This window comes from Falco cherrug, chromosome 2 (assembly GCF_023634085.1).
Source record: "Falco cherrug isolate bFalChe1 chromosome 2, bFalChe1.pri, whole genome shotgun sequence".
Lineage (NCBI taxonomy): Eukaryota > Metazoa > Chordata > Aves > Falconiformes > Falconidae > Falco > Falco cherrug.
Genome location: NC_073698.1, coordinates 76,858,972 through 76,874,073, shown reverse-complemented (window position 1 = coordinate 76,874,073; position 15,102 = coordinate 76,858,972). Strand labels below are relative to the sequence as shown.

The following is a 15,102-nucleotide window of genomic DNA, read 5'->3' as shown; positions in this document are numbered from 1 at the left end:
AGGGAATATCACTGCTGCTGGTCATTCTTGCTGCTGGTCCCCTTTCTTCCTCAACTGCAGCGAGCCCTGCTGCAACAATAGCGCTTCCACCTCACCTGGGCTCAATGGACAGATGCCTGCATGTACAGCAGAGTTTGAGGATCAACCTCTGGGAGTCACAATGCTAGACCAGTAAGTTACTATGCACTGCTCTGTAGTACGGGGAACTTTTCTGCATAACAACCCCCAAACTGCAGACTCTTACCTTGCAGATGCTTTTGCAGATGTCTTCACAGCTTCATTTTCATACTGTTTGACAAGCTCATCCAGGTTTTTACATATCTGTACAACAAATGGTGCCACAGTCCAGCCTAAGGACTTCCCAAAATAGGGCAGGGAACACGTGACTAAGCCTACCCAAGTGGGATGCATCCCATAGCCATACTCTGGTTGCAAACCTCTAACCACAGCAGAGACGAATAATCCCTGTGAAGTTATTGGGTGTGGATAGACATATTGCATTGCACCAATAGCTTGCTGGAAATTAAGAGCCTGCTGCCATTCCTTAGAGAGATCTGGCTGATTCTCCTGTTCCTCATGAGTCTGTCCAAGGTGGTGCTCCAAGACAATCAATACCTGCAAGAGCTTCAGCAACTCAATCTGGAGTGGGTGCTCGCTCCATATTTGATCGTGCCCAAAATTGATTAGGCTCTCTTCAAAGAGTTCTTCAGTAACATTAACTCCATCTGCCATAAGCAATTCATACCGTTTCTGACTTGTGTACATAGATGCAGACAAAGAAAGAAGAACAAACTCCTGAATTTTGCATCTTCCTAGCAAACTGTGTATGAACTCTACATTCTTATTCTCTGCTGCCTTTGCCATGGTAGCTAGCTGGGTCATCATTCTAATCAGGACTTCCACACTTTTTACCTGAACATCTCTGTTGCCAAGCACGTCTCTGTGTGTGACCTTCAAGTAGCATGGATAATACGAGCGCAGAAAACTGAGACAGAGGTAAGTGAGCAATTCTATTAGCAGAGAATGGGGACACATGGTTGGCGACTGGGTCTGAAGCTTGCCATAAAAACTCTGCCCTACAAGAGCTTCCTGATGACGAGCTAATAGATTGTAAATAAGATTCAAATGTGCTGTGGAGCTGGTATCCATGCTTGTACTAGCTACAGCTTCAATAAATTCTTTAGGGTTTGTTTTAAGCACTGCCTCCAGAACAGAAAAAGCATACAATACTCTCTTAGAATCATAAGGCTGCAAATATAGCAGCATGTGTTTAAACAGTGCCTCAATCATCTCCTGTTTTTCCTTCTGTTGCTTAAGCAACCTAGAATGGGTAATTTCCTGGAGCTCCAAGTCCACCTCTTCATCACTTGACAAAGACTCTGATGCTTGAGTCCTCTCAGAGTCAGCACGCACAAGGTTTAGTGCTGCACTGGATTTGGAGCTTTCAGGAAGAAATGCAGTAAGCAAACTCACATGGTTTGTGGTCTCTTTGCCATCAGTTGCAGCACTCTCATTGTCCTCATTGCTCACTTCCTGCAGCTCCAGAGAAGGAGAAAAAGAGGATGTATTTTCACTGTCATGGCCTGTACTGGTGTCTGTTGATTCTGTGTGCTCACTACTGTCTTGGTCACCACCTGCTTCCTGTGAAGTTACTGGATTACAAGAGCCATTGTTTTCAGACTGTTTGGTTTTTAACTCCGGCTTCTCTGGATCTTTTTCCACTTCTGCCCAAATTGCTTCTCTATCGACGGTAGTAAACTGGCTCAATGGAAGGTTTTCCTCAGAATTGCTCTCAGAGATGCCAGACTCTTTCAAAGAGGCCTTTTTCTTGCAAAGCCAATCATGTATATCTTCTGGAAAAAAAATAAATTATTTTTTTCCCCCAAAAGAGCACATAATTGTCTTTTTCACACATAGAATCATAGAACAGTTTGGGTTGGAAGGGACCTTTATAGGTCATCTAGTCCACACAACATGCTTTAATTTTGAATCAATCGTTGTAAGAAAAAAAAAGGTTAAAAAGCTACTCTGCTCTAGTCTAGTATTAATTGTAACAAGTCAAGCTAAACCCCCCCCCCCCCCGGGTTAAGGCAAGAATTCTTTTTTTTAAAGTGGTAGAGCAGTCCTAGTTTACTGTAAGTGCAAGAGAATAGGATCAAAATATAAAGCACATACTGTTTCTCTTATGCTATGACTCCCTAGATGTGACAATTTTTTTTATGCTTCCTAAGCATAAAATGTTTGCTGAGATCACAAGGGAAATAAGAAGGATAGCAACAGAGGGATTCTTACTTTTTTATTTTAAAATGTATTATTTTTTTAAGAGCTAATGTTTTACTTGATCACATGCTGTGGAACAAGGAAGGAATATATTAGCCCTGTGTTTGTATAGCATCTAATAAACAGGTCCCTTTGGATGCTATAAATGTCTGCCATCTAACTATTTGCCAGTCAAGACAGACAATCAATTATGCAAGCAGACAGCTATGTTAACAGTAATGAGACAGACAGGTGACACAGAAGTTTCTTTACACAAAACTGCTGGACACTTCTCCACTGTCTTCCAGCTGTGCTCCAGGAAACAACCTTGGCTACTTGGGCCAAACAGTGCATTGTCTCATACCCTTACCACTCCCAGCAATCCCAACCTGAACAGACTTCTCAACAATCCCAAACCTGAAGAGACTGCCAGCCTTCATGGGACTCTCTGCACTTGGAGCAAACCCTGGCTCCATACCTGTCTCAGTCTTCCTCAGCTGCTCCTGACAGGTCTCTGTCACACTTGTCTGTTCCACATTTGACACACATATCATATGTGGTTCACAATGTTCTTCTTATGGGTCTTAAAATGGACATCTTCCAGCTGTCAAATTTAGCCTGTCAAGGTAAAGAGTCCCTGCCAAATTCTTAAATTTGTGTGACTGGAGGTCATCTTTAATTGCAGACACCTCTCTTTGCTTCTACATCCTAGCTCTGGGAAACCTAAGACATACGCCACAAGGGCTCAGGTCTCCTCTTGAATCAAGACAGATCTTTGGACAAAGACATTTTAATTTTCTGAAGCCAGCAGAATTAAGCGGGGGTTTTGTGTGGTATGCCCTAAACAGCAAGATGTTCCTCACAACCTGTCTGATTACTTTAACGTGATGCCGAGGGAATCATTAACTAATATTCTGAACAAAGAAACTGGTATGAAGGTGCATGGTGTGCTGGGGCAAGACTGAGTGGAGAGAGTAAGATCTGCCTGTCCATCCTGCCTACTGGAACAGTTCCTGGACTGACACAGTCACCAAACTGCTCCTGGATTTCATTTGGTTGCAGACCTAGTTTTGCTCAAGAAGGGATCTGGTGAACAGTGAACACACATGCAGTGTGGATCATCTGGGAATGGCAAAGACGAGTGTGGGACAAGAACCCAAAGCAAAGCAGGGAGCAATCCAAACCAACAGCGTAGGTGCAGCCACCAGAAAACGATCATCAGGCCTTCAACTAGCATGACTTACTCCTGAACTCTGTTTTAAGAATCACTGTAGGTGCTTGGATAATGAGGAGTCTGTGGAACTGAAGCAAGACAGCTCACGGTAATAGGATGCCATTGCATTTCAGAGACTACCTTCAGCAGGTGTTCAGGAGTATGCAATGCTATGTTAGCCCTTATAGTTTCAGTCCAAGAACAGTTTTACCTGCTGAATTTTTCTGTTTGATGTAGTGGATGGACGTGCGCTGTGTCTTAGGATGAAGCAGCAGCAGCAGGACTGGTTCAAGAATCCGTGCAACATCATTAAGTGAAAGAGCACGGATCAGCCAGCCCTGTGCTGCAGCACCAATTGCGCCATCTGAACAATTGAGACTGTCCAGTACCACAAACAGAGACCTGAGTGGAGAAATCAGAACGAAGAAGTACAATTGAAATCCCTAAAAAAAGTTAATGCAAACAACAAAATAGTGGCAGGGAACAGACACAGTGCATGTTCAAGTAGGCACCAGCCAATGGCTCATGTCTACTAAAAACAACTTGATCATGCATATTTTCCTGAGCTGAGCTCAAGTACACATGCATTTGTACAAGCAAGGCCATACATATACTCACAGTCTAGAAGAGCAGCATATTTTAAAATGCTTTCACGTACTTATTTAGAAAGACTTTTAATGCTTTTGTTTCATTTTATACAAAGGTTATGGTCTCAAAAATAGGAAGTAGAACTATTATTTTTTTCTTTGCACAAGTACCTGGTTCTGTTTCCTTTGGGAAAAAATCTAACCCACTCCAAGATAAAAAATGGCTGCTATGCAGGAACTTGTCCGCAAGCTACTCTTCATACATGAAGCTCTTCCTATTTTTACAGAAATTTCCTTCACACAAAGAAGTGCACCATGCACACAGAATGCTTTGCAAAGGTAATAGTGCAAGGAAGCTGAAGATCTTCCTTTTGCTCATTTTTTGCTCCCTCTACAGAGAACTTTTTCCCACCTCAGAAAAAAGAACAGAATAAAGCACGATATAGTAAATATATAAATGTAAGTCCAAGCCAGTGGAAATGGAAAATACCTATCAAAGGACCGATTGTGAGAAGTCACTCTGCTGCCTTGGATCTCTCTGGTCAGATGCCACATGACAGAGAATCTGAACAGTGCTTCCAGCCTTGTCCCCTTTGCAAGGAAACAAGACAGATACATATTTTTTGCAGCATTTATCTCCAAGAAAGTTTTAGTGATTTTTAAACCTCTAGCAGAACAACCATTATTGTATAGATGACTGCTAATCCTTCTCAGGTAGCTTGAGAGCATTTTTCTGTTTTGCAATAGACTAAACCAAAATGCCATATATCTGTGAATGCACAGCCAAAACTCAACAGCCACTGGGTTTGTAGGAGCAAAAAACCAGATATGCCAATACACAAAAAATGTATTTCAAGACTCCTGTGTATAAACATTTTAGTCTTGGCTTGATGTTAGGGAGGTTTAAAAGCTGGATGACAAACAGGAAGACATTGTTATACAAGGTAGTGTTTATTACTGGTAATTTTGTTCAAAAGATTTTAAAAGATTTCCAAACTTTTAAGTTTCAAAATTGCAAGAGGAAAGATACGAAACCAACACCAAAGACTGAAGGTGGCTGGTTTAAGTTTTATTGTGCAAGGCATTTCTCACAAATATGCTGTAAGTTATTAAAGAACTGTTCTGTCATTAAACTAAGTAATAAAATAATTAGTAACTGACTCACTTAAAATACTGCTTACTTATTATGAGAACTAAATAATAAGGTGGACACAGGGTCAACATTATGTTGACATACACTTACAAGGTAATAAAGTCTTTTGTTGGAATATGAAGTTTACAGAATCAGCACAAAATAAAATTATTTTAGAGTTACTGGTGGAGCTGGCTTAGGTTGAAAATACTGTCAAAACCTGTAAGTTTTTAGATACTACATGATTTGGGATGAAACTAAAAAAGCTTTGGCATTGATAGAACTTGTATCCAAGGATTAATTTTAGCAGTAATCCCATGATGAACAAATCCCAGGGAACTGTAAAGGCATGGACAGAGTCTGTCAGACTCCTGGAAGACAGAGGGACCATGGGAGTGAAGAAGCGGGGTAGAAAGGAACTGGAGGGAGTCTGGGAAGCACTGCAACAACTCTACAGTGATGAAGAGGCTTCCATAACTACAGGACTTACTTTATCACGATCCAAAAGTGCATGGCAGATAATGTCTTCACAGATATTTGCCGATGGTGCCAAGCAGTGCAACCTGTAGAACAGTTCCACACAGGCAATGTGATGCTCCCGTGTCTCTTTGTTCAGCTGATTCCAGAGGACACAGGCTACTTTCTAGGGAAAAAATAATAAATGAATAAATAAATAAATATTTAAGTGCCATTTCTTCCCTGACTTACAAGCTTATTGCATAAATGTCCTCTATTACCAAAAGGGATTTCCAAATTGTCTTAGTTTAGCAAAGAGTAAGAATTCAGGTCATACACTCAGACTTAAAGGAATGCAACTTTCCTACCCTAGTAGGACAGGTAATTCAAATGTACGTGCACCAGAAATGAAGAAAAGCATTTCTGCTTTCATTTTCTGAGTCAAAACTTAACAGGCTGTACATGTGTCAGGCACAGCAATTGGAAACACAGTTATTAAGAAAACGATCTTGGAACCAATGCTGATACCAACACCAATATCAATAAATGGTCAGGAGAAGGAAAGCATCTTTGAAACATACATACTCTAAATGAGGAGGATGGATTGTTTTCAGTTTTATTCACCCACTAACATTTTCTCTTATTAGAGTGGTATCAGTTGTCTAAAGTGTAGCTTTCAACTAATGAAACCAAACCCTTCAAGTCAGAAATCAACTATACCTACCCACCAGGAATTTGGACACAAAAACAACTAGCAACTTGAAAATAACCTGCTGCTTTTGAACATCCTGCTGGGAAGCACACATATAAGCATGCAATTGCTTTCAAATGCTTGTGGAAGCAAAACTCAGTAGTGGGTCATTCTAACACAAACATGCTGCTCCCGAACATCCATGCAAATAACATTTCCTTTCCTACCCCATCCTTAGAGGTTCAGTGTAGCTAGGCAGTAAAAAAGAAAAAGAAAATTGACACCTGGTAGAAATCTGTTTTCTCTGAGATGATCTTTAGAATTTCAGGAGCAATGGGAGGAAGGGTGACCATCTGTAGCTTTCCAAAGAAGGGGTTGTGGCCAGACACTTTGTACCGCTTCATTCTGTCTTCTATCACAAGTGCCAGTGACTGGGAATGGTTGATCACCTCCAGCAGCGTGAAGATGGACACGTTCTGAACATAGCAGTCATTCACACAACAGCATATTGTCATTAAGGACTTCAGCCACAGAGGGAAGCCGGCATCACAACCTCCTTAGAAAGTAAGTGAGAAAAAAGACTTTGAATAATCTCAAGGTTATGGTTGAATTTCCAAGAATTCTTTAATCAAGCTCACAGGACCAAGATACAAAAATGACTGCCCAAATTCAACTGTCATGCTATTATGAAGTTCCTTACTTCAGAAGGGACTTGATTCAAAGCAAGTTATATTCTTTCTCCTATTTCTCCAGGCAGAAAGCTCTTGCAGGACCTCAGTAACCCAGTAACTAGTGGATTTCTGCTTTCCAGTTTATGCTTATTCACAACTAGTTTTTACAGCTGCTGTTTTCCAGCTGTTATTGTCAAAAACAACAGTAGAGGTCTGCTGATCCAAGGATGCTCTTTCAGGTAGCATTGAGGCATGTCATTTCAGCCACCATGAAGAACACAAGGAACAGATATGGCTAACATCAAGTCAAGCCATATTTCCAAGTGAATAATCAGACCAAGTTTTATTAAGGCTTGACTGGAGACAGTCTGAAGTATGAGTTCACACCTCTGGCTTCAAAAGCAAATGTTGTAACTGCTTTACTACCACAACAAAATGTCCACTCTTCCTTCTTCACATCAGACAAATTTTATATCAAATTCAACCCAGACCTTCATTATCAGAGGTTCTCTCCTTTTGACTTTAAACTTTACTTTATTCTCCAGGGTGTGCAGTTGAAAAGAATTTTGAAAGTAAACTTCTATAATCATATAATCATAGGATGATATTTCAAAGAAACACAATTATGAAAGCAAAACTTCTAAGTTCAGCTATATTGCTGACCATATGCAAGGCAACGCAAATATGCAAAAGTGTTCATGTCAAGCAGACAGCTCACCTATGCAGATGATGGGCATATCATCACTTCGCTAAGGAAGACAGCAGAAATTTGTACTGAGGTGAGGAAGATTTTCCAGATTCCCACTTCTCCATTCACTACAAACCTATCTTGTCAACTACTTTTCAGGCCAATAACTGCTCCTGCTAAAGCTGATTAATTAACTTGAATTTCCAGAACAAACAGGCCCCTCCAGCTATACAAGATTATTCTTATTCTTTTCAGCTTACATCAGACTCCTTTGAATTCAGAGGGTTAGGGAAAGACCTGGTTTTGTTTCTATTATGGTTTAGAGAGTTTTCCACCTACACACATCTTCCTCTAATACATTCTTTTCCTTTTTTCTGGGGGGGTGGGGAGGCATACATGGACAAGGGGTACTGATTTCCTGAAAATGCTGTACCATGCCTCAAGGCTCTATAGGCCAGAAGGTCTCTTCATCCTTTCAGCTACAAGTTTTGTAGTGAAAGCTTTCAAAAGAATGTGGTAAAAAGCTTGGTAAAATTTGTCCCTCGGCTACAAGACATAAAACACATGCTGATGTGAGTAGGTCTTTAATTCACATGCAGCTTGCCTTCAGCCCTGTCGAAAGGCATTACTACTGGCTCTGGTGACATGTCTTGCAAATAGCCAAGCTCACACTGCTATTTACATCCTCAAATGCTCAAGTTGCCCAGTAAAGGAATCTTTTCTTACCAGGAACCTGAAACAAAGAGAGATACAACTGTTCCATCTCCTCTTCTGAAAGATAGACGGGGAATGTAGTACAATCCAACAAAAGGTGACAAGCCGCAGAGAAAGCTTCCTTGCAGTCACCTCTAAGGGGTCCCAAGACAAGCATCACTTGCTCTAAGTCCCACTCTTCTTCCTCCTTTTCCTTGTGATTACTGGAGTTGCAGTCAGGAGGAAGAGGATTAGAACTCTTGTTCTTGAATGGTGACCCACGAACTGAGAACAAGTCTGAAAGCATTTGTTTAAACTGAGGTACAGTGATTTGCTTTGCATCCCATGGGCTCTTTTTCTTGCTAGCACTTTCAAGTAATCTGTAGCCATTCTCTTTCTTCTCTTTTCCACTCAGATTCATTGCTGACATGCTTTCGTTACTTGTTTCTTGAATTTGCACCCCAAAAATGTATTTACTGGAAAACTTGGCAACCAGCTCTTGGATGCAATACAAAGTCTTCTGAATGCTCCCCCCTTTCTTCCAGACATCATCTCTCTCAAGGGTCACAGTTGGCATCCCCAGGTGCTGAGAGAGCTCTGGGGAGGAAGCACTTAGACCAATGCCACTGTCTTCTGACTTCAGGGGAGGGAATGGAGCCTCATCCTCCTCCTGCAGCTCAGATTTAGTCTCCAAGGTTATGTCCACATCTTCCTTTTTCACTGGGCTCTAAAACAGGAATGTTAATGTGGTTAATGTGGCACTGCATAGATAATTTTCAACTATGTAAAACTGTGACAGGCATTGGGGAACAGCAATGACAGAAAAATCCCCTAGTATTTGCAATTTCCAGATACAGATTATTTTTACAAAATCTTGAGACACAGTTATTTGTAAGCAGTTCAGTTCAATTGCATTTAAAACCTAACAGTTGTTTGTATAATCCTCACACCTTGAGTCATCAAACACCAACAGATCCATAGCTACAGATCCCTAGCAAATGGAAATGTTTCCTTAAAATCAAGTCACCACTACAACAGTATTACATGTTAGATTATTTCTAGTCAAATGCATGTATTTGTTCAACTACAAAACTTCGGCAGGCTATGCTTGTGTGATTGCTTTATGCCATCTACTCCTCGTTCCCTATCATGGTCTCTTGCACACAAAGAATAGCACATTGTGTTAATTAATTGAAAGCCTTGCAGACCTAATGAGCTGTAAAGCTGGACTTGATTTGGCAACTTGAATCTTTAGCAACTGCAGGATGCTGAGTACCTTTTCAAAACCACCAAGATCACATTCTTCTTAAGATGTATGATTATAGCCTCAGTTTCAGACAAGACTACACCCCTTCACTGTCAAATAATTCAACCAAGTCATAACTGAATACTCAGTAACAAGGCATCACATAGCTCTGGAAAGCATCAAGGTAAGTTTCAAAAATCTTTATTGCTGCAGTAATCATCTAGATTTAAGTTAGGAGAACTAGCATGTTAAAATAAGTTATGTCACTAAAAAATTTAAACATTTATGAGTAGTTGAAAAACACCTACCCCATTTCCACTTCCTGTCTCAATGTCCAAATAGGAAGGGGGCATTTGCACTTTGCTCAGCACCTTAAAACAGGTCTTTAAAGCATGAGTGAGTTCTGGTAAACCTAAGAGTTCCATATTTTCCAGGAGACACTGCACCATATAACTGAGCATCTGTGGAAGATACTGAGTTTGCACTTCAGAGTAGAGTTCCTAAAATAAATAAGAATTGTTTAAAATAGTTATCACATATTATTCAGCTGTCTAGCAAAACTGATCAATGATTAAGTCCATTCATGAATGGTTAAGCTGTACAAACTTTCTTCAGTGCCATTCATTCTTTCTTCATTCTACATGATGAACCCATGAATCATATGCTAAAAATCTTAGGATAGTCAGCCAGCTACTAAGAGACCAGAAAGTCCCAGGAAATTATATACCCAATGTGGTGGTGTGCTTCCCCCTTCCCACTGCACCCTGACCTAATGATGACTTGACTGTATTCAGCTCAAAGTGGATTTGGGAGTTTGACTTGAGCAGCACACATATCTCACAAAACAGATAACAGATAACTAATGCTGTCTAACAAGAAAACCAAATGATGCACGAGGTGAGGCAGGGGCCTCACAGCCTGGTGTTGCATCAGTGAAGTCCAGGAAGACACCCACACATCTGTTACTGTGAGTCTGTACCGTAAATCACTGTACCTGTACCAAATCCTCCCTGCTCTGTGCTGAACCATCACAGGGCCCACTGACATTCCAGATTTGATACCTCGTTAAGAACAAACTGGCACACAATAACTGACTCAGCCCCACCTCACCATGAGTATAAATCTGGGATTTTAGAATCCGTTTTTTTTGTTGTTTGTTTGGGGTTTTTTATTTTTGAGGACAAAATCTCCAACTACTGGATGGGTCAAGGGGCCTGTATCTCTCACCTCCCCAATCAGGGACACCTCTTTGGTAAGATTTGTGCCTCCGACTACATTGGACGTTACCTAGGACAATATTCTTAACAAAAGCACTGAACTCTTAAGCTCAATTTTTGCAGTAAGTGCATTTATCAACGGTGATTCTGAACTTGATTTATTAAGGTGACGGATATAACATCTATTCTTTCAGCTTTGTGAAACTGTTTCAGTGAAAGTCCTTAAACTGTGCTCTGACAGGTAAATGTTGACACCGATGAGTGGCTGTGCAAATAATCCTTTAGACTTAAAGTTGCTGACCAAGTCTGAGACAAGGATTGGATCTAGCTGCACCTAGACCCCTCTCTGAGAAGGTGTTTAGAAAGCAAGGGGATCTTTTCCGAACCTTGTGACTCAATGGGAAGGCTGTCTCCCCCCACCAGCCACCCATCAGACTCTTAACACAATACCTAAGAAGCAAAATGTACACTTTTTCATTCCTTTGATTAGAATCACCATATTTTAAAATGCAAACAATTTCTATTTTGCTAGGCAATAGCATGGGTAGCCATATATGAAGTCAGCACATAAAACTATACTATACAGAATACAGTATGCATATGCACATGTATGCCAATTTGCCTATTTTCATTTAAGGTAACCACAATACAGATTATTTTATTTTAAGTTTATTAAAACTTCAAAGCAGTTAACTTCAGGTTGCCTTACCAAAGGAATCACATCAAGAAGAAACACCAACAGTGTGCAGAGCTCTGAAATTGTGGGAGGAGTGCTAATATTTTCAAGAGGATACATCATCTGTGTGGATTTATTTCTGAATTGAGAGAAACATTATTATGTAAGCTTTTTTTAGTGTCAAAATTCTTGTTACAATAAAAAACCTTCATCAAACCCACCACAAAATACTGAACAGCTAGGTTTTCTGAAGCAGAGTAAAATGAGACTTCTAATACAGCAGGACAAAATATTCTGTCAAAACCACCTAAACTGTAGCTTGTATGTCAGATGCTAAAGTGCTTCTACTTTTCAGACTGAATCTCTATACACAATCTTACTACTCTCTTATATTTAGAAAGAGATAAAAAGATAGATATCTTTAGTTTTCTTCAAAAAACACTTGTTCTTCCAAGGAAGACCTCTTCACCTCCCCTCCCACACCTCTTCCTCCTTCAGCTGTCATTTTGAAAGCAATTTCTTTTCTTCTCAGGTTGCAAGTTTCCATCTAATTGTTTACCTGTTTGCAGTCTTGAATTATTTTAGGATGCAACATAAATATCTGTCTGATTCTAGCATGTGCTATGTTCCTTCTAGAATTAAAATGCTTCAGTAAACATTATTATCTTACGCAGATACCTCTTAAGTGGCATTTTTAAGAGGGGCACTATTGTTTAACAACATAAACACCTGAAACAATCTTCAAAACATTTGGTCATGTAATCCCAAAGGAAATCCGTGCTTAAGGATGTGATTAATAAGTTGACTGTTTTGACAATTTCCGAAGCATTCTTGTTCTCTTTGATTGCACTGTGTGAAAGAAAAAAAAAAAAAAACGCAGGGGAAAAAACCCAAACCAGACGTCAGTGAAGATTTTAAGAGCATGCACACCACAGTATTAGCCGATGCATTCTAAAATATTTTCCCCCATTTCTCTACAAGATAAAAGACATTGATTGTTTTAAATCAAGGGCTAAGCTGTTCTGGAATAACTACAGTCTGAGCATCTTTCTCCTAGATGAAAGAAATCAAACCTTGAGCTTTGCAAATCAAAAGGCTAAGAGTTCTGTCACCAGACTGATTGGCCAATATAACTGGATTTAATCAACACCAATCATATGCAGTGTACTTCATTTTCTGCTCTGCTGATCAAAAAGAATTCAAACATGTGCAGGGAAAAAGTTAAGTCATAGGAATATCTCATCTTCTCTACAGAAGGTCACTTGGTTAAAAACCTAACATTCCTTAAATTGGTTAGATTTTAATAACCTAACTTAATATAAATGATACAGCTTCAGTTCATACTCAAAAAATGGTAACTATACCTTGCAAGTATGTTGCCACTTTGATTGTAGCTGAGTTTGAGATCAGAACCAAGTGCATCTTTGCAATAGGAATAAAAGGCTCTAATAACTTCAAGGAATAGATCACCAACAACCTGTGGCCCTGCAATTGAAGGAGAAAAGAATCCATTAGTTGCACTGAAGCAATTGCTAGGTGGCTCAGTTACAAACTTGTATTGACTTAAATTAGGGCTAGCTAGACTAAAAAAACACAATCACCTAAGTAGGAAGAAAATGCTTATGTGGCTTTTTAAAATGTCAGATTTTCCAGTTAAAATAAAATTAAATATGTAGTTAAATATTTGGGTTTGTTTTAATTCTAGTTAAATACCACCTGTTCCTTTTAGGAACTTTTAAAACTGGTACTTGGAAAGCCTGGTTCTACATTACACTTAAGTCACTGCAGTTAGGCACCCACACTGCAATCACTTACAAGTAGGCATAATCATAACCATGAATCTGCAGTTCACATGCCGAAAATAATCCCTGTCTGTATCCATAAGGAAAACAAGCAGGTTTCACAACACACGTTTAACATAGTAGCCTTAATTAAATCTTGAGGGACAGAAATCGGAAAAATCAGCAAATTGAGGAAGTTCAAAGGCCTAAATACATAAAAAAATGCATATTTATAAACAGTTTTAAGAAGGTAGTATAAGTTAGGTGTGTGCTGACAACCGCACCCAGTTTTCAAGGGTCAGCACTTTTTTGTTTTACCTGAAATTGTCTATAGAGGAGGTGAACAAATAATTACAATACTCTAAACATGGAACCGTTAAAAAAAAGTAGTGTATAAAGCATTCCAATGAGTGCTTCTAAAAAAGAAAAAAGTTAAAATTACTAAGAGTAGCAGAAAAGGTCAAAGACTCTTGTTATGTTTTAGTTTGCTACCTTTAATTAAAAATATAGTTGCATTGCTAAATCCACTTCAAAATGAAGTAAAAGTCACGTTGGCTTAAGGCTCAAGAAGTTGTATTTTGTGTGCTGACTGGAACAGAAAGATTACACTGTATAATGCAGTTCAGCTAAATAACCCTTATCTGTAGTTCAGTTTAGCACTGATTGTCAGCCAAATAAAACATACAAAAGGGTAGTATCTGTCATCTACTTGCTAAATTAGATTAATCAATACATTTATAGTGTAACAACCTTATTCTCTTCTTCAGCATTTGTGTCAAGAAATAAAAATGCTTTATATAAGAGGCTTTAATCGCAATGGACTTTTTTAAAGAGCCACCAGAAACCAGCTAAAACCAGCAGAAGGAAACATTAGCATCACTGTCTTATAAACAGACTAACAACTGCTCCTACCAAAGTAGCGTTCATTTGTTAGATAAGCAATACAGAATCCTCATTTTTTCCTGGCAGTGCTTTGACAATTCTTTAACAGGAAATGCGCTTAAAAGGACTTCCCTGACCCATGAAAGAGGATAAGCTTACCAGAAACAGGAGCCTGTAAAGCAAACTGCCACTCAAGCATTTAGCCTCAGTACATGAGTTTTCTTCTAAGTCTACAGGCTTAGTCAACGATAATATTACTCTCTTACCCAGGATAACACCTAAAACAACACTCCCGGATACAGTCAGTCACTAAGACTCTATTGCCCAGTTAACCAGTCCATAGGCTTCTCATAACTGCCAGATACACAAAATATAATTTCAAAGACGTATCTGTACATACATGGTTCTCACAGAATACTATTAAATCCTAAAATTCTGTCAAGTCACTTTGGCTTAGTTTTTTGATGCAGAAAGTAGAACTTCCCCTTTAAAATAAGAGCCGGCAGAGCCTCACCCTTCTGGTGCTGGCAAAGTCATGTACACAACAGGACAGACATGGGACAGGGAAGAGGAGAAATACGTCACAGCTCAGTCAAGTCTCAAACTATAGCTCCCAGAGCAGCATCAGGCCAGCACAAGCCAGCAGTGCTACTGACAGAGGCACCCCTGCCTCCCCACACTCCTAACAGGTTATTTCCAGCTGAAGAAACTGCAGGGAAGCGGTACTTCCCACTTTGGCAGCAGTGCCACCATAGGCTACGTGCCCATGGGACCAGAGCGTCTGGGAAAGCAACACCATCATGACAGTCTGGTGCAAGTGTGTAGAAAGGCCTGCAAATACAACCAAGCCCTGGAAACATCGAGGCAAGAGTAGTACCAGTGGTTTTCCAGATAGAAGCCACTTCATAAG

General features: G+C 39.8%; 1 protein-coding gene across 2 annotated transcripts in view; it reads right to left on the bottom strand.

The window, feature by feature from the left end:
- DOP1B (DOP1 leucine zipper like protein B) overlaps positions 1-15,102 on the bottom strand; it is a 51,840-nt gene that overhangs the window by 17,286 nt on the left and 19,452 nt on the right. The window contains exons 10-19 of one of the 2 annotated variants that reach the window (XM_055703354.1): positions 12,894-13,014; positions 12,259-12,378; positions 11,563-11,668; positions 9,945-10,136; positions 8,424-9,117; positions 6,623-6,894; positions 5,682-5,834; positions 4,550-4,650; positions 3,684-3,874; positions 245-1,850 (exon numbers count right to left, since the gene is read on the bottom strand). In XM_055703354.1, the coding sequence (XP_055559329.1) occupies positions 245-1,850; positions 3,684-3,874; positions 4,550-4,650; positions 5,682-5,834; positions 6,623-6,894; positions 8,424-9,117; positions 9,945-10,136; positions 11,563-11,668; positions 12,259-12,378; positions 12,894-13,014 (3,556 nt within the window). Of the gene's footprint in view, positions 1-244; positions 1,854-3,683; positions 3,875-4,549; positions 4,651-5,681; positions 5,835-6,622; positions 6,895-8,423; positions 9,118-9,944; positions 10,137-11,562; positions 11,669-12,258; positions 12,379-12,893; positions 13,015-15,102 lie in introns of both variants that reach the window. The other variant, XM_055703353.1, reaches the window with a different exon arrangement.